Below are 18,041 nucleotides of genomic sequence, written 5' to 3'. Positions count from 1 at the left end.
TGAAAGGATTGGCCGTACATATCTGTTTCCTTGTGATATCTTAAAACAAAATCTTGATATTCAAAAATGTTCAGAGGTACCAGGGGAAGCAAGCAATTGTCTGTAATAATGTTGCTGCCTCAGTGAGCAGCTCAGAATGGTGATAGCATCTAACAGTCAGAAGTGATTCTTACGCTTCTGTTCTTTTTGGTTTGTGCCTCTCTGGAGAGTAAAGAAGGTAAGTTCTGTGCCAAGACACAACACTTCACAAGCACGGTGCATGCTTAAAATAATGGAATCTGCCACGAATTAGGGACCATCCCAGGCTTACTTTGAAAAGCTAAACGAGTGAATAAGTTTGACATGGAAATGAAAAACAAAATTTCATCAACTATTCCTGTAATAGCTAGTTTTTAACTTACTTTTCTGATGTAAGTCTGCTTAAGCAGCCTCATTTTAGTAGTCAGATCTATATATAAAATTATTTACTGCTTGATATAAAGAAGCTTATATCTATCTGAAAAGGCTACTTCGCTGAACAAAAAGGTTCCTTGCACATGAAGTACACTTCGCTAAATTTCCCTCTGTTTTCTAAATTGATGGCTCAAGAATTTACATAAAAAGGTAGAATTAGAGAGTAAGTTTAGTGTGAGACCCTGGTAATTAAATTTTAGGGCACTAACAGAGTAGAAAGTGCTGACTTGACATCAGAATCATTCATGCTTAGGAAAAAGTAGTCTGGGATTGACCTGCTACTGTTTGGAGCACACTTGGTGATGGGATCTCTTGGGTTTTTAACTCCTTTTTTCCCCTCTCTCATGGCTGTGTGTCTCTGTTTGCCATCTTTGTTTTGCTGTGAATCATTTTAGAGACATGCATGAACAAATCATCGCAAGTATAAAAGGACTTCCATGGCAGGGTGATGATCCCTGTAAGCTGCTTCGGTCACTCAGTCGACTTCAACACCGCTCCCACTTCATGTGAGTTCTGGTGCTCTAGGTATTGCTTTGAAAGTGCAACAATAACCAAGCAGTTATTCTAGTCCATAGAAAATATACTTGTCCCAAGTTTGTCTTCTGCAAAAAAACTAAAAAGACAATTAAGAACAAAATAATTCCTTCTAAAAATATAAAGGCTATAGAGAATGCTTTGTTCCTTCATTGCGTTAGCTGAAAGCTAAACCTACTTTTCATGTAAACTTGCTTTAAAACCCAAGTACATAGTACAAGCTTGCTGTTTCAAAACGTTCGACAATGAAATCTCTCACAAGTTATAACTAATGGTTTCCTGAAATTCAGGATGCCAATGGCATGTATATTCCTGGGTTAAGACTCTTTACATGTGCACACCTATGCATGTGTAAGAAAATCAGTCTGTGGTCCATTGTATAATAAATAAATGTAAAGTGGGTGGCATGGAGTTGGAGCATGCCCTACATCACTGAGTTAACACACTTAGAAATAGGAGGATGTGAACTACAGCCTTGTTTCTGAGAGCTTCCGCTTCTAGTTCACTGTCTGTGCGTGGCTGAGAGCTCTGCCTGAGGTTTGCGTAGTGCCCCAGGAAGTTCTGGGGGTGATCTCAGACATACCAGAATTCGTAAGTGGAGTGCTGGGGCATGTGTTGTCCTTCTGTGAGCAGTTAAGTACTTTCACAGGGGTTCTGGTGCAAGCAGCAATAACTTCTGAATCAAGTATTTTGATTTGATAGTGCCTTAGTATTATGGCGAGAGTTCAATGACCGTACAGTTAGCTAAATAGAATAACTTGCACAAACGTAGTCTATGCAACAGTGCCGTTTTTAACAGCTTTAACTCTACAGACAATGTTTCACTTTTGAAAGCTTCCAATACCTACAGAATTTATTTAAAAAAAAAAAAAAATTGTTGTTGAAAAGCAGATTGCATTTCTTGCATTGATCACTTGTAAGAGACGTGCATGAACACACCCTGCTGCTGTTGTGCTAATTTTCTTCTGTCCTTCATCTTGCCTCATAAATTGCACCAACTTATGACTTGCTGAAATAACCAAAAATCATGTATATTTTTTTCTTAAATGATCTTTAATATTTTAACAGGAAAAGTAGAGGTATCAAACAAAAGCAGATCATTCCCAAGGTAAAGTTATTCAGTAAATTTAGATTTCTCTTGGGTTTTGTTTTTGTTTGTTTGTTTTTTTTTTTTATTGTGAACATTCATTTTGATTGACAGAACTCACTTCAGAAAATACCATTTCATAGTGTAGAGAAGTTGTATCATTTATCCTCTAAAACTTCCTTTTTGACAATCTAAGGGATAGGTAAATGTTCACCTTTATAAGAATTGCTGAACAGGAAAAAATTGTGAGTTGGCATCTGTTTAATGAGACTAGAGATGCCGTAAATACATAAAGCCATTTCTAATCAAGTCGTTGAAGGCAAACAGTGATTATGTAATTCACCTTGTTCACCCTGCGCTCTTGGGATGGGGCAATGGAAAAGTTTCACTCTTAAGAAGATGCTTTGGTCTAAAATAGAAATAGTTATGAGATGTAACATGGCATGAATGTGGAACTCTAGGTAGTTGGTTTCATTCTTACTCATTTTGATGCAGATGGAAATATTTCCCCTTCAGTTAAGACACTTGTACTTTGTTGATTATGAAAACTTTCTTCTAGAACTTGCTGGATTCCAAATCTCTGAAGCTCATAGTAAGCATGACTCTGCATGATCGAACTACAAAATCCCTCTTGCACTTACACAAAAAGAAGAAACCCCCTAGCATAAGCGCACAGTTCCAGGTAGGTGACTGATGTGGTGGTGCACCCTGACCTCAGGGGACCTGACCTTCCTGGTCTGATCTAGGCTGCTCTTGCCTGAAAAACAAAATGGTTTTTATTTTGGGGATTTGTTTGAAGTAGGGTTTATTACTTGATTAGACTACATTGAGAGACTACCCTTGTGCTATGAAATGTTAGTTCTCTGTCCAATCAGCCTCATCCTTATATGCAGATCTAGTGCTATCGTAACAGCATATGCAAAGCCCATTATCTTGAGAAAAGGTAAAAACAAATACAGGGATCTGCTGTGCAGGACGGGAGAACCGCCATCTTGGATTTTGTATAGCCATCAGACCTGAAAGAATCTTATTTCCAAGGAAGAAGCTGTACTGATGTCAAATGCAACTCAAAATGCTGATATCTGAAGAAAAAAATGTTTCTGAATATTTCATTTCAGACTTCACTTAATAAGTTACTGGAGACACTGGGTAAAGCTGAGCCATTCTTCATCCGTTGCATCCGCTCCAACGCTGAGAAGGTAAGACTGCCTTAAGAGTTGAGCTGACTGCTGAGGATCTAAGTCTTCTAGCCCTGTAAAATATCTGTTTTGATTTGTTCACTGTCATTCTGTATGAAGGTGTAGGGTAACTAGGGTGTGAAAACAGAATGTGCTTTCTCTACTGGACAGAAATAGGACTCTTCAGGCATTTACAAACTGTTGACTGCTGATCTTTTTCAGAAAGAGATGCTTTTTGATGAAAGCTTGGTGCTTCAACAGTTAAGATACACTGGCATGCTAGAAACTGTGCGAATCAGAAGATCCGGCTACAGCGCCAAATATACATTCCAGGTACGTGAGGAACTGGCAGTGGATTATGCCTTCAGAAATACCTGCTCTTTTTGCAAAAACACGCATTGCCTCAGAGTCTTTTGTGTCTCTCTTCATGTGAAGCTCATGACCGCTTGGGACGAACTGTAAAAATTCACTGTAGTTTTGACAGAGCCTGCATGGTAACAAGTTGTAGTCTAAACTATTGTGCGAGTCATCCACCACTAAGTTGTTCTGCTTGTTGCGTGAGGGAAAGCATTCTGAGTGCTGTGTAAGCAATCGGTGCTGCACATTACTGTCTCCGTATGTGAATTAGTTTTCTATAAAATACTCTGTGCGTGTAGCTTTATAGATCACATAGATGATATTTACTGTTAACTGGAGTCTGAGTGAAGCCTGCATTATACAGAGTAGGAAAAAATAGCTCAATTTGGAGTGAAAATAAGTACTTTCAAACCCCTATAGCTCAGATGTCTTAGCTGAATTTTAGAAATCTAGTTAAAGCTCTCAGCTTGTGAATTGCCTTCTAACTTTGATCTCTTGCTGTTTCTGCTTTTCACAGGAATTCATAGAACAGTTTCAGGTGTTACTGCCCAAAAATGCCAAGGCCTCTAAGGAAGACATTTGTGTTTATTTGAATAAACTAAAACTGGATGAAAACTACTATCAAATAGGGACAACCAAGGTCTGTGAAACTTTCCGTAAGCCAATAAGAAATATTGATGTACACTGCAAAATTTAGTGCAATTCATTTACAGGTGTTGCTCTTTTCTGCATTTTGTATTTAAATTAGCTATTTTAACTCTTGCAAATGTTGACACAGACATTAGTAGTTGCCTCATTGTTTTTGATGCCAACCTATCTTCTTGCAATACAGTACAGTTCTGTATTGTATGGATATTACCTTTGGGAAATTGTTGTTATTGGCATTTGTCAAACAGGTCAATGTTTTCATTTTAGAAGGGTTCTATGATTTGAAGGCTCTAAGTACAGTTGTATGTTTTAGAATCTAAACACCAAGATTTGGTAAAACAAAAGGACTTCTTTTTGGGCGTGCTAATTGCTGTCAGCTGATCAGGTTTGGTTCAGTAATAAGTATTACCGTTCTCGTTTTTTAGCTCGTGGAGATGCCTCCAGTGGGGGCTGAAAGGTGCCTATTAACTGTTTATTGATGAACTTTTCTTTAACTGAGCAGGTTTTTATGAAAGAGGCTGAACGGCAGATACTACAGGATACACTACACAAAGAAGTGATCAGGAAAATCATTCTCCTTCAGAGCTGGCTCAGGATGGTTTTAGAAAGGAGACGCTTTCTCAGAACAAGGCAGGCAGCCATTGTTTTACAGGTATCTTTGAGCATTGCCGATCTTCTTTTCTTGACAAACCAACCAACCCCCTCAAATAACACTCCCCACTTTCAAGTACACCTCCCTTACTTTAGAAATCTCCCTTCTTAGGCTTGCTGGCGTTCCCGGTGTGTTAGGATGGCACTGCAGAGGAATAATGCTGCCATTTATATTCAGTCAGCATGGCGAAGATACAGGGAGCGAAAATGCTACCTTCAGCAGAAGAGGAGAATTTGTCTCCTGCAAGCCATGGTCAGAGGGCATCTACAGCGTAAGAGGTAAAGGAAGAGGAGCAAGGAGCAAAAAAACCATGCATCTTAACCACTTAGCTACTCGGCTTGGCCTGCCAAGCTCAGTTTCTCTGTGATATGTTGACTTAGTAAACAACTTAAAGATAGTTATTACCATGTGATACTGCAGTCAGTATCAAACAGCTAATGGTGTGTGGAAGCTGGCTAAGAGCTTAGTACTTGAGCGTTACTCAGCTGAGCTGCAGTGATGCATGCCAGTCCTACTAAGCAGACCTCCACGCAGTCATACTGGGACTGTAAGTGTATTTGCACTGTGTGTCTCTATTGCTATTTAGGCTGCATTTAAACAGTTGGGTACTTTTCTTGACCGCTGTGCATTGAATATATGTGTTTTCATCTCACAAATTCTTAACAGATTTCAGAAAATGGCTATAGAAAAGCAGAAAGCTGAAGAAAAGCAGAGAGAAATGCAGGAAGATCAAGACAGAGAGAACGATACGAGCAAGGACGAGCGCAGCGAACCAGCAGCAGATCAGTTGCCTGCGAAACGCGAGTCAGAGCTGGATCAGGCTGCTGGGGACAAAGATCAAACTCCAAACGAGCAAGCTGAAAACCTAAGCTCGTCTGAAAAAGCCACATTACCCCAGAAGAACGTGACGGAGGGCTCTGAGAAAGTACCAAACAGCCGGGAGAAACGTGAATCTCGCCGGCAGAGGGGGCTGGAACATAATGAGTTACAGAATAAGCATGTCCTGTTTTCCTTCGAAGGACCATCTTTACTGGGCCATGAGGAACAAACCTCTTCTGAAGAGGCCCTGGAAACTGTTCCGGAGCCACAGAAATCCACAGCACAAGATACCGTCCTTCAAGGAAGCAGCGAGGGAGAGAAAAGTCCAAGTGAAGAAAAAGCTCTTTCAGACACACCGCTGTCAAGCGAGATAGAAGAAAGCAGTTCTGTTCCTGAGCAACCAGCTGTATCGGAAGAGGAAAAAGTAGATGATAAGGCAGTTGATAGAATGGAAACACAAGGGACCCAAAATAACCAGATAAAAGGCAGCCAAAGCTTTAACTGCCCTGAAAGGCCGACAAATCTCGCGCTGAATCTTCATAATACGCTGTCTGCTACTGGGAGCTTTCAAACTCCAGCTGAATGCTGGGCGGATAAAAACAAACGTCTTGTTCAGAAGGCAACCAAAGATCTGGATAGTCCCACTTCTTCCCCAATCCAGAGATACGTGGATGACCCAGGGAAACTAAAGTACAAGAGAGAGAAATGGAAAGGAAAGAGACAGTCTGATGCCAGTCAGAATGATATGCTGAGTCAGTCTTTGGATGAAAGAACACGTGCAGATAAGTCTCCTCAGTATCAGCTAGAGTAAGGGCAGCTTCCTAATTATTTTTACATTTTCAGAAAACTGATGTCTGTAATATTTAAAAATAGATGGAGAACTCCTGATAGCCTGTACATCTGGACATGTTATGGGAGAAAATAGAGCTAGGAACAACTGCTGCTTTTTCTTGGCTCCCAGTCCTGCAGTTGAATCTGTATGGGTAGAATATTTTCCGAAGCTAACAAAAGATAGAAAGCGGGCCTCGCTGACTTAAAATTGGAAAGTCAGGACTTTAGTTAAAGTAGTGTCTGGAGTTTATTTTCGTATGTCTTTTGTCCATTGAAAACAAGGTTTGAGTGACCAGCAGTTTGCAAGCATCGTCCCTCTGATATGGCAGGAAATCTGACATACCCTTTTTTTTTTTACTTCTCCAGTACACTTTGCATTTAAAAGTGAGTTGCAAGAGTTGGTCAGGATTCTCTCTCAGATCTAACGTTGATATGTGGGTTATTTAAAAGGTGGTACACATTAAGAGGCTACAAAGTTCTATAAAATACATAATCTGAAACTAATCTTGTAACATTGCAGAAAGAAGGGGAGTTCATCTTCATTAAGTGATCTCTCAACATTTGCCCAGTCTATTGCCATGAATCAGGTATTGATGCTATTGTGCATATTTATACTTAATTATCCTTGTTTATAAATATTAAAGATTTGTGAATAACTGGCTATAGTGTATTCTGTATGCCTGTATTCCTTTCAGGCTGATTTTTTGGCTTGATTTCCATGTAAAAAAATTTCATTAGCAAATATTTGAAAACTTAATTTTTAATTTAAAAAATTAATTAAATAATAATAAATATAAATATATTTTAAAATAAAAATAGAATAACAATTTGAAAACTTAATTTTTAATAAATGGACCCTTGGTCAAAGTACTAAATATACTTGGATCTTATATTAGTAAGCTAATATCTGTTGGGTAAAGTGTTTTGTCTTGATGAAGCAAACTTTTTTTTACCGTTCTAGTTTTTAAAACCATTTAAAGAATCTATTTCACTCAATATGTCATTTTTTGACTACTCTGTGCTGTAGCAATCACCAGATACGATAGAAGAAGAGAAAGGCAACAAGAAATATCCTGTGCAAAAGAAGCCCAGTGATCTCTTACCTGCCTCAGATGCAGCCGTTCCCATGCAGTCAGCAAGTCAGCAAATAGATGCCAAGTATGTATTCTGTGTGTGATTGGCCTGCCTTTAAGAAAATGGAGAGAGAAAAAAAAAAAGGGGGGGAGATTTTCCACTGGTACTTGAATTGGGCATCTTGAGACTGTGATTGTGGAGAGACACGTGTTGACATCAGCTACGTGAGTGGCTGTGTTGCTCCTTGACTTCATCTTCATGTTGATGTAAGCATGATATCTGACCCTGTTGAGGAACGCGTTCTCTGCTTCTTGCATAACGCTTGTCTTTGAACTGGTTCTTTTTAACTTAAGAACCACCATACAGGCTCAGATCAAAGGTTCATGTAGTGTACTGTCATCCAGACTGAGAAATAAGACACCAAGAGAAAAGCTTAAGAACCCAGAAAGCATGTGATGCCGTTTCCCTGGCCTGCTCCTCCAGCTTCTGGCATTCTGCAACTCAGGGGCTTCCCGAGCCAGAAATGATGTCTTGGATGCGTGATGTGTTGTCTCTGTGTGTGTTGAAGGGAGTGCTCTGATCTAGTAAATATCAGAATGTCTAGATGTGCTTTCAGACTCTTTCCTTTTTTTCTGCTGCTCGGTTTTTCTGCAGGTTGGACCTTAGAGGAAATACACACAATAAAGGTTAATCCTATTGTGGGTGTTAGCTGTACTGCTACTGTGGGTGTTAAAAGAGCCTTTTCTTGTAGTCGAGCCAGCTTCCATTACTAATGTGACAAACTTGTGTCTGCTTTTATGTTCAGGTCTGCTTTTAAAAGTCCTTTGCGTAGACTTTTGGGGAAAAAGCCAGACAAGAAAATTCCAAAGGAGAGTCCTGATATGATTGACGAAGGAGATGGCCTCTCCCTTGTATCTTGTATCCTCTTTCCAGAAACAGGAGGAACCCAGAAAGTTCCAGAAGGTTGGTTTCTGTGACTTAATCCCCAGCTTGCTAATATCCATCTTTTCTGTAATGTTTTGCACGGAAACAAATACTGCAGAATTCGGTCATCCTGATTTAATATACAAATTAATTTCTTTCCCAGCTTCTTCTGGACAGCCAAGTCGCCCCCAGGCAGGGGAGCGCCATGTGAAAGAGAGCAGTAAAACAAAGAAGAACCGTACTATAAAGATCAGCAAGATCTCAAGTGTGTCTCAGAATTGGCGAGCTTCCATGGTTCGTGAGATTGCAAATGCCAATGAACTCAAACATCTTGATGAGTTCCTCCTAAACAAGGTAAAAGGCATTCAGCTAAAAAAAATATATCGTATAAAATTCAGGTCTACGTTTGCTGTTTGCGTGGCGTTTTAAAGACTACCTTTCTAGATGCACGTTTATCTTAGGGTTTAAAGCAAAGGGGAATTGATTTGATAGCTTGACCAAATTAGCTCTGTATTAAGGCCTTGCCTGTTCCTTCCTTTAAGTCTCTGAATGCATTACATTGCATTAAATCCTGGTGGCATTCATGTTAGTTCTTCATCTGTTTACAAACAAGTGGGCAGCAAAAGTTGTATTAAAAATAAAAAAAAAAAAAAAGCATGATTTGTAAGGGAAGAGAGAGAGTTCTCTAGAGCCTAACTACCTGACTCCTATTTTTGTATCATCACAGTGCATTAAGAAATGTTGTTTTAAATAACTGGAATGGTCACAGATGACTAAGCCCAGTGACTGAAACTTAACACTGGTTGGATGTTCTTGTTTTAATGAAATTTGATGCAGATGTATTTGCCTTCTAGATCAATGACTTGCGCTCCCAGAAGTCTGGTGTTGAATGTTTGTTTTTTGAAGCCACAGAGAAGTTTAGAGGAAACATCAAGACCATGTACTCTGCTCCTGTAAGTAGTAAGTCTCAATAAAGTGAAAAGTTGGTAGGTAATGAATGAATCGTGTGCAGTTTAAATGCTTGACCTACAGCTCTTTGACAAAGCAATTCAGCAATTCTTAGCACAGAATTCAAAGCTGAATGTTAGACGAAAAAGAACATTTTACAGTTCTGCTGTAATCTTAAGCAGACTGTTTTGTTTCCCTTTTCTCATTCACTCAGCTGTAATTTATTTTTAGAAATGGCTGGATTTTGCTGTCTTCAGCCTCTGTGTTGCTGTGTTTAAACACCGGAGAGGTGCCAACAGCTTTTCCAAAATTCCTCTGACACTGCCGTGTCTCAGCCAAGTGCCCTTGCAGGGGGTGTAGTAGGGAAGTGTGCTAACTCGTTTCTGTCACGGGCTGTTATCTTTTACTTTAATCATGAGCATGCTTTCTCACCTCTGAACTTAAACACGTAAAAATACGAAACTGTCTCAACTGTACCCAAAAAGACTGTCTTCTGAACAACAATTGTTCCTTCTCTAGAATGGGCAAATCCATGTTGGCTACAAAGATCTGGTGGAAAATTACCAGCTTCTAGTTACAAATCTGGCCAAAAAAAGGGAAGAGAAAGAAGAGAAGCTGGTTTTGAATCTCTTCCAATCCCTTCTGGATGAATTCATCAGAGGATATACAAAAAAAGAGGAGTCTGAGCAGCCCAAGGTATAAAACTTTTTTACTGGCTTATGGGATGATTAAAGAATGTTACTATCCTAGGATAAGGAACGTGTGTTACCTCAGAAAGCTTTTCCATAGCATTCTTCATTATTTGGGAAACACTTTCCATACACGAATCGTGTATAACAAATTCTGAATGCTGATGCACCCTTTTGGAACTCTTCATTATTTAACTTGCTCTTATTTTCAGAATCTTAAAACATTTGCCTGTTTTCTTTGGTGAAAACTTGGGAGTTCTCTGAAGGTTTTAGAGACAAAATTGCTTTGTCGTCAGGCAGTGAGCTCAAGTGATTTTTAGGAAGTTAGCAGAATGAGCTCAGACAAGCCTCATATCAAGCTGAAGCTGCGGTATAGCGTCGCAAATGTCTGGAGGTGAAGTAGAGTCTGGGAAACTGAATAGGAAAAAAAAAAAAGGGAATGGAATGTCTGAATTTCAAAGACTAATGCCAGTTCTGTACTCCACTGCAGCAAACCAAAGCCCAGAAGAAGAAACGAAAACAAGATCGCGCAGTAAGTACTTTTCTTTTTGCAATAGTCTAAGTCCTCAGCTGCACTCACAGAACACAGAGAAAAACACCCTTGAAAGAGCGTGATTTTTGTACTGAAGTTCTGGTTTATTTGCATCCCGAATCACTTACCTCTTTTGTGAAGATGTGACACAACATAAACCTGTTTTCCATAAATCAAAGATCTTGCTTGCGTAGGGATAGGTGGTACTCTAGCATTTTCTTCCTTGTCCATAGCATCTTTTAGAACCTCACGGCTTTCTCAATAATGGGACAGTCTAAAGGAAAACAACTACCAGATATTAATAACAACCTATAGCTAATGTATTGCACGATGAACTGGAGCCAAGGCAGCAAGTCAGCTATGAAATGACCCAGCAAACCCAACTGCCTTAAGATAGGCTGAAATTTGGTTTCAGGGTCAAAGCCATCAGCTGTAAGTGTAAAATGAAAATGGAAAAATCTAAGATAGGGTAGATAGTTTTATTAAAAATAATAATAAAAACGGCAAAAAAAGTCCATTAGTTTCTTCCTGTCTCCCACCAGATTGAAGAACACAATGGCCACGTATTCACAAACTACCAAGTGAGCATACGGCAGTCGTGTGAACACTGCTCCTCCTACATCTGGCCCATGGAAAAGGCCTGCCTCTGCAGTGGTGAGTGAAAACACCTCATTCTTGCCACTTAGTTTACAACATGTGCAGATTGCTTGTAACTCTGGCTGGTACAGACGGGGCTTAGTGAACAGTATGTGCAGGTCATAGAGTAAGTGAGTAAGACAAGATACTTAGCATTTTACTGTGATTTGGAATGCTCATAACAATTGCTCCTTTCTCTAGTTTGCAAGTTGACTTGTCACAAGAAATGCATGTCCAAAATCCAGAGCAGCTGTACATCCTGTGGAAAAAAGGTAAGAACTGTATATCTGGGATGCGGTACTGTGATACCATGAGTGATGCATGCACAATGCTGCCTCTTTTTCTCAGCAAATGAACAGTGGATGTCCAGACACTGAATAAAAATTGCTTAAACAGTTCCCTTCTCTGTCTGCATATAGTCAAAGGCAGGCATTGCAGTTGCAGCAAGGGAACATTCTTCTAAAAGGTGATACTCGAGCTAATTTGGGAACTCTTCCTTTGGAGTATGTGTGCTGTGTTGGACAAATTGTTAAAGTAATCCTTCAATGTGTACCATAAAGTTTCTTTATCGTTGCAGCCTTATGATCAAAGGCTTGTAGCAAACTAGAATGAAACACTCAGCTTTTGCTTCTGGAACCATAAGCTAATTGTAGCATGAAACAGTGGAATTTTCTAGCTTGGGAACAGGTATTCACAGTGCTTGATCTATATCAATTCCAGAATGAACAGGATGCAGAACCACGTCATTTTGGAGTCTGTGTGAGTTCCCTGACCAGTGAGAGAAATTCAGTCCCCATTGTCATGGAGAAGTTGCTAGAGTATGTGGAGATGCACGGCCTCTACACAGAAGGCATTTACAGGAAATCGGGATCAGCAAATCGCATGAAGGAGCTGAAACAGTTGCTGCAAGCAGGTCAGGCAATGTTGTCCACCCTTTTGACTTCCTTGCGTGATATCAATTTTCCCTGCAATTCTCTTCTACCTGAAGGTTTCTGCCACTTTTTACTGTTTTAAAAACAGCTTTTTGGTGGCCATGCAGGCTGTATTATTTTTGTTGGCTGGAAAAAGCTGCTTAGTACATATCAGTGACTATCAGCAGACTTTTTTTTTCTTCTTCTGAATTGCCACTTGGATTCTGTGACCAGGAGATTTGAGTGTTTCTAATCTTATTTCTTTGGGGTCCCATTGTGTACATCAAAGGAATGAACTGCTCTAAATAAAACACTTCTTTTCAGATCCAAACTCGGTGAAACTGGAGAATTACCCTATTCACACTATAACGGGGATCCTTAAGCAATGGCTACGGGAATTACCAGATCCACTAATGACATCTGCGCAGTACAATGATTTTCTCCGAGCTGTAGGTAGGTTTTAGAAACGTTTGAAGCAATGTTTTTTCTTCAACTCACTATGTCCTTGGGAAAAGAACCTCTAAGATGCTCATGTTGGCTAAACGGCTTCCTTCCAGCAATGATTTTAGACATTTTATATAAAACACTTCTCAGGGAATTTGTTCTCTAGCTTACTTGACCTTGCTTTAGGATTCCTTTTTTGTAGCATAATGTCACTATACAACTGCCCTTTCTACAAGAAGTGAACATGTGAATAGGTTTCCCTTTGTACAGTTTTTCTTCTTCTCCTTGATGTTCTGGACCAGATCTAGCTAGCCAGATACATCAAATGTTTAGATTCGTTTAACTTCAGTGGGAGTAAGGCACCCTAAATATTGTTGGAGATCTTGATGTGTTACTCGATGGTTGCTAACAACAGCAGCATCTGAAAAAGTAGGAAAATTGCAGTGCCATGAGGGGTACCTTAACATCCAGTTATAACAATCGGTAAATGAAGTGACAGTGTGGCTTCTAAGGATTTAATTTCTATCTGTTGCAGACAGTTTGAGACAATGTCGGAAAGTGCTTGACGGCTTTCCACTAGCATTGCACAGCAATTGTGACCTTGTGCTTTCTCCCCTTGTGCAGAACTACCAGAAAAACAGGAACAACTCTGTGCCATTTACAGTGTCCTCGAACAGCTTCCACAAGCAAATCATAATACCTTGGAGCGACTCATCTTCCACCTGGTCAAGTAATGAGTTTAATTACTTCAACTGGAGAGAAACTCCACGCTACTTTTTTGAGTCCCTCTTGGAAGCTTTCTAAAAACTTAAAGCCCTTGAGTGTCAGTGTAGGGATTGTGCTGCTGCTTTAGAAATGAAAGACTTGAAGTTCATAGTTGTGCTTAAAGAGACACGCATGCTTACTTCTGCCATCCAGTGTGTTTGTATCAAGTCAGGTAAGAACAACTTTGAAGAAAAGGTAGATCTGAAAGACTTGGTGAGTCGTCTGAACGCCAGGATTTACGTGGATGGGTACACGGGGAACTGAGGATATTAGCGTACTTGGTAGGGACTGCATAAGGATTATAAATGCTTGCACATATGCTAGTCTGGGAGCAGGGATAAATGGTACTGGTAAAGGGGCTGCTCTTATCCAAGGAACTTGAGAATTTCCTGAGTGGCCCTCTGAACGTAGGGAAAAGGGATTGATTATTAAAGAGGAGGCACTGAATCACCAGAGATACTTTGAGAGACTACCAAACTAGCTTAACCTGGATGGCTTCCTGTTCCTTTTTTTAATGCATGAAATTTTGTCTACTTATTAGGTGTGAAATAATTTTAAAACACTTCTTTGAACTGCTGTACGTACTTAGTACCCTAGAGGCCTCCTTACATGCTGTTTGGGAACTCTGGCAAAGCTTGATTGTCCGTATTCTAGCAAGGTTTGCTTAAATCTTTTTTTTTTTTTTTCTTTTTCTTTCCTGAACATTGAATTTCAGAGTGGCTTTGATAGAAGATGTCAACCGTATGTCACCCAATGCCTTGGCCATTGTTTTTGCTCCGTGCCTTTTGCGTTGTCCTGATACCTCTGACCCTTTAACCAGCATGAAGGATGTTTCAAAAACAACCATGTAAGTTTTAGCAGTCTGCTGCAAAGTAGTTCTTTGAAAGACGATGGAAGGCCAGTACTACTGCCTGTGTTTGTTACAACCGTATTCATATCAAGCTGAGAAACTGAGGGTTAAGAGTTGCTGAATTCTGGCTCTCCTAGTGCTGCCAATTTATATGCCCTTCTCTGACTCCTTCCACCTGTCTCAAGTTTACAAAGCATAAAGTAGGATGACTTCTAAGTCTTAAATATCAGGTTTGTATTTTACGTCAAGATAAGGGGGGGGGGTTGTACATTAATCATGTATATTTTGCTGAGATACAAGCCATAATAAACAGTAGGATATAGAATTAAACTGTCTCCTGCCTACTTGGAACCCCCTGATAATTTCTTTGTGTTGTTCCTCGAATTGAAGAAGGTTCTGTCCTTGATCCTCTTTGTTCTCCTCACCCTCCAGCAGCTCTGGCTCCCTGAATGCCCCTCGCCATCCTCACTGGACGGCTGGCCTTGCATCTGCCTCCAGTGAAAACAGTTTGAAAAATGACAGCTTTTTGTAACTTCTTACTCACCCATGGGGCCATAGAGGTGGAAAAGGGCAGTTGCAGGCTCATTCTGTGTCTACCAGTCTGTGCCAGCCCAGGGAAGACAGGTAGAAGAAGCAGAAGCAGTTAGCAGCCATGCTAATGTCTGTTTGCTTACCACTGTTGTGTACAGTCAGCGTCAGAGGCTCAGGTTATCCCAGGAAGATGTGCCATTACCTTCAACAGTCCGTCCTGTTTTACTTGCATGCCGTGTGTGTGCGTGTCAGTCAGCGTCGAACATCCCCAAGCCAGGCGTCATCCTGCCATAGTTGTCCCCAGAGCTTTTATAGTATGAGGCTGCTCAATAACCTCTTCCCTTTTGTCCAGGTGTGTAGAGATGCTCATAAAGGAACAGATAAGGAAGTACAAGATAAAAATGGATGAAATAAATCAGCTGGAAGCAGCAGAGAGCATTGCTTTTCGACGACTCTCGTTGCTTCGGCAGAATACGGTAAGTATTGAAATAAACCACAGAACCACACCATCCAGCAGAAAGCATCCCACCGGTTTCTTGGGAAGGGACGTGCTATTTATTTATCCTGTCCATCCCATTCAGTAAGTCAAAGATCAATTGCAAGATAAGAAGAAAAGGGATTTGGACTTGCCCAAAGCTGTAGGTGGGAGCTAAATACACAGCTGCACTGGAGTCTGTTTGATAAATGAAGGGCGCAGGGGTGGGGATCCGCTCTTGTAGCGGTCAAAATCTATTCCCATATAATTTGATCAGTAGAACTAAGATTGCTGAGCCTCTTACATGGCAAAAGAGTTCCTTCACTCCAGAGATGGACGGTGGACAAAAATACGCTGTGTTCTATTAGGGCAAATACACTTTCTTTTGTTTTTGTTGTACTGATTAAAACAAACCAAACTCTGTCTGATCAGAAGCCGCACATAGTGAATTTGATCTTCGTCTCTCTCTAGCTCTGGCCTGTAAAACTTGGGTTTTCTTCCCCGTATGAGGGGATGCTGGTATGTATACTGCCTGTGTTAACAGTGCATGGGTTTTTTCTTATGGTACTATTGCATGACTAAAATACTACATCTGTTGTAACTTGGTTTTAAATACTCTTGAACAATCGAGACTGCATGTATCGGTGCAACTTTCTCCCCAGACTGCATGCAGTGCTGCTGACCTCTTCTGTCATGACTCTGGTATTTTATAGACATTCCGAACATACCTTGTATTGGATGTTATAATATTACTTACAGGTGACTACTAAAACTAAGCTGAGGCTGGCAAATCAAATTACTATGCTTCAAAAAGGTAACAAAACCCCAGAAATCAGGTGAATAGAAAAATTTCTATTACCTTTTGAAACATTTGTATGGATAACTAACAGCTCTTCATCAATTCCATCAGCCCTTCGTTTGGCCTACTGATTTGTCTTCCACCTTGTGCCTAACTAGGAAACCGTCAAGACTTGTGTAGCTTCTTGTGACTGAGAAGTGTTATGCATAAATTTGTCTTGCAGAGTAAAAGCTCACAGGTCAAAGGAAATGAGAGTGGCAACTCAGAACTGGACTCCCTGCATGAAGAGGAGGAAGTTTCTGAAGCTGATAACCGGGAAAAAGAGATTCTCATTGATCGCATACAGTCAATAAAAGAAGAAAAGTAAGTCACAGCTTTGAAAACCCCTTATCTCCGTAGCTCATGCTCTTTGCAGTTGGAGGTAATACAGATCGTAAAGCAGTATGCTTTTTGTCCAGAATGATCTAGTTAATTATGTTCTGTAGGCCCTTATGAAGGTGAAAAGGAAAATGCAGAGGACTAGCTGAGAGAAAATACCATGAGAATTAATATTTAATGACTACATGCAGGAAGGTTTATCTCTGAATACAAGCTCCATAAAGTTGCTCGTATCAGAGATATTGTCTTTCCAGAGTGCTACAATCTCTATTTTGATGTAGGGAGGATATAACTTACCGGTTACCTGAGCTTGATCAGCGAGGCTCTGATGAGGAAAATGTAGACTCCGAGACCTCAGCAAGCACAGAGAGCCTGCTTGAAGATAGAACAGGACGGATGGATACCGAAGGTCAGTATTAAGGTAGTGTGTGTTCTTTTTATTCTATATCTTTCACTGCATACGGCGAGGTGACCAGATGTTGTCTGGTCACAGTTGCTTGTGTCAAGTTACATTTTTATGCATGCTTTCAGTATCTAAGTATCTTGTTTCTTTAAAGCAATTATTGGATTACACTGCCGTGCTCAGAGCTCCAGCATGCCTGCCAAAGACATTTGCAAAGTGCCTTCTCTTTTGCAAACCTCTTCAAATTCTTCCTCTGCATCCCTGGCTTCAAGACACAGATTATCTTTAACACTGTCCAGGATTAAAGTGCCCCGTCGAACTCCAGTGATGCCAACAGCAAATATAAAACTTCCTCCTGGGATTTTCAAATGTACAGAATCCCCGGACAGGATTTCAGCTAACGAAGAGTCTCAAATAATGATGAGACGAAGGGAGCAGCCAGCGAGGCGAACTGATAAAATCCACTCTGTATACATTGCACAAGGGTCTGCAATGGCCCACGCTCAGGAACTCTTGGATGAATACGAACCCACAGCAAAAGTAAAACGGCGGTTTTCGGACCCTTACTCTCACATTCCCTGTATAGAGAAGTGAAATACTTAAGCTGTCTGGACTTTTTTTTGAAGTTGACTGCAGCTTTGCCTTTAACCCTTTGAAGGCTGTGAACTTGTTCATGTTCTTCTAATGCTGGCAAGGCAGCCTGGAAATGTACAGTACTGTAAGGGTTAAGCAAGGTTGTTAAAACAAATATTCTTCACTTTAATTTAAAACCCTGCAAAGAAAGTAGAACATAAACGTAAAATGCATGGGTTGAGTGTACGGGAAGAAAAAAAGTCCCATGATTCTGCTGCCGTGCCTTTTTCCATTTGCCTTACCACGGACTCTAATAGGACCAATAGTGAGTTTGGGTCAATGTGTGTTGCCTGAATTTTTTTACGGTTTTGTGACAACTTTGTGTGGTTTACAGAATTGTCGATGTTGTAATGGCCTTAACTGAGACGAAAATATATAAAAATGTTTATTAATATGTTGCACTTTTTAAAAATACATGTGTTAGTTTATCAATGTCTTGTCTAATGAACAATTTCTTCCGAAGGAAGCCTCCGATCGGAATCGTGTATCT

The 18,041-nt window shown here is 40.3% G+C and overlaps 1 protein-coding gene across 6 annotated transcripts in view; it reads left to right on the top strand.

Moving 5' to 3' along the window:
• MYO9B (myosin IXB) overlaps nucleotides 1–17,983 on the top strand; it is a 45,178-nt gene extending 27,195 nt beyond the window's left edge. For 3 of the 6 annotated variants that reach the window (XM_082330889.1, XM_082330891.1, XM_082330888.1), the window contains 27 exons: nucleotides 849–959; nucleotides 2,056–2,095; nucleotides 2,634–2,756; nucleotides 3,193–3,273; nucleotides 3,475–3,585; nucleotides 4,127–4,249; nucleotides 4,760–4,909; nucleotides 5,021–5,187; nucleotides 5,576–6,535; nucleotides 7,080–7,146; nucleotides 7,587–7,717; nucleotides 8,439–8,596; nucleotides 8,721–8,911; nucleotides 9,412–9,510; nucleotides 10,025–10,201; nucleotides 10,685–10,726; nucleotides 11,269–11,380; nucleotides 11,564–11,634; nucleotides 12,083–12,275; nucleotides 12,598–12,726; nucleotides 13,342–13,447; nucleotides 14,198–14,329; nucleotides 15,216–15,339; nucleotides 15,810–15,857; nucleotides 16,361–16,500; nucleotides 16,797–16,924; nucleotides 17,073–17,983. In XM_082330889.1, coding sequence (XP_082187015.1) covers nucleotides 849–959; nucleotides 2,056–2,095; nucleotides 2,634–2,756; nucleotides 3,193–3,273; nucleotides 3,475–3,585; nucleotides 4,127–4,249; nucleotides 4,760–4,909; nucleotides 5,021–5,187; nucleotides 5,576–6,535; nucleotides 7,080–7,146; nucleotides 7,587–7,717; nucleotides 8,439–8,596; nucleotides 8,721–8,911; nucleotides 9,412–9,510; nucleotides 10,025–10,201; nucleotides 10,685–10,726; nucleotides 11,269–11,380; nucleotides 11,564–11,634; nucleotides 12,083–12,275; nucleotides 12,598–12,726; nucleotides 13,342–13,447; nucleotides 14,198–14,329; nucleotides 15,216–15,339; nucleotides 15,810–15,857; nucleotides 16,361–16,500; nucleotides 16,797–16,924; nucleotides 17,073–17,512 — 4,354 coding nt within the window. In that variant the 3' untranslated portion in view covers nucleotides 17,513–17,983. Of the gene's footprint in view, nucleotides 1–848; nucleotides 960–2,055; nucleotides 2,096–2,633; nucleotides 2,757–3,192; nucleotides 3,274–3,474; nucleotides 3,586–4,126; nucleotides 4,250–4,759; nucleotides 4,910–5,020; nucleotides 5,188–5,575; nucleotides 6,536–7,079; nucleotides 7,147–7,586; nucleotides 7,718–8,438; nucleotides 8,597–8,720; nucleotides 8,912–9,411; nucleotides 9,511–10,024; nucleotides 10,202–10,684; nucleotides 10,727–11,268; nucleotides 11,381–11,563; nucleotides 11,635–12,082; nucleotides 12,276–12,597; nucleotides 12,727–13,341; nucleotides 13,448–14,197; nucleotides 14,330–15,215; nucleotides 15,340–15,809; nucleotides 15,858–16,360; nucleotides 16,501–16,796; nucleotides 16,937–17,072 lie in introns of all 6 variants that reach the window. The other 3 variants (XM_082330892.1, XM_082330890.1, XM_082330893.1) reach the window with 2 other exon arrangements.
• The last annotated feature ends 58 nt before the right edge of the window (nucleotides 17,984–18,041 follow it).

Source organism: Platalea leucorodia, assembly GCF_965183815.1.
Source record: "Platalea leucorodia genome assembly, chromosome: 21".
In the NCBI taxonomy this organism is placed as follows: domain Eukaryota; kingdom Metazoa; phylum Chordata; class Aves; order Pelecaniformes; family Threskiornithidae; genus Platalea; species Platalea leucorodia.
Note: the sequence above shows the minus strand (reverse complement) of the source record. Positions and strands in the feature narration are given on the sequence as shown.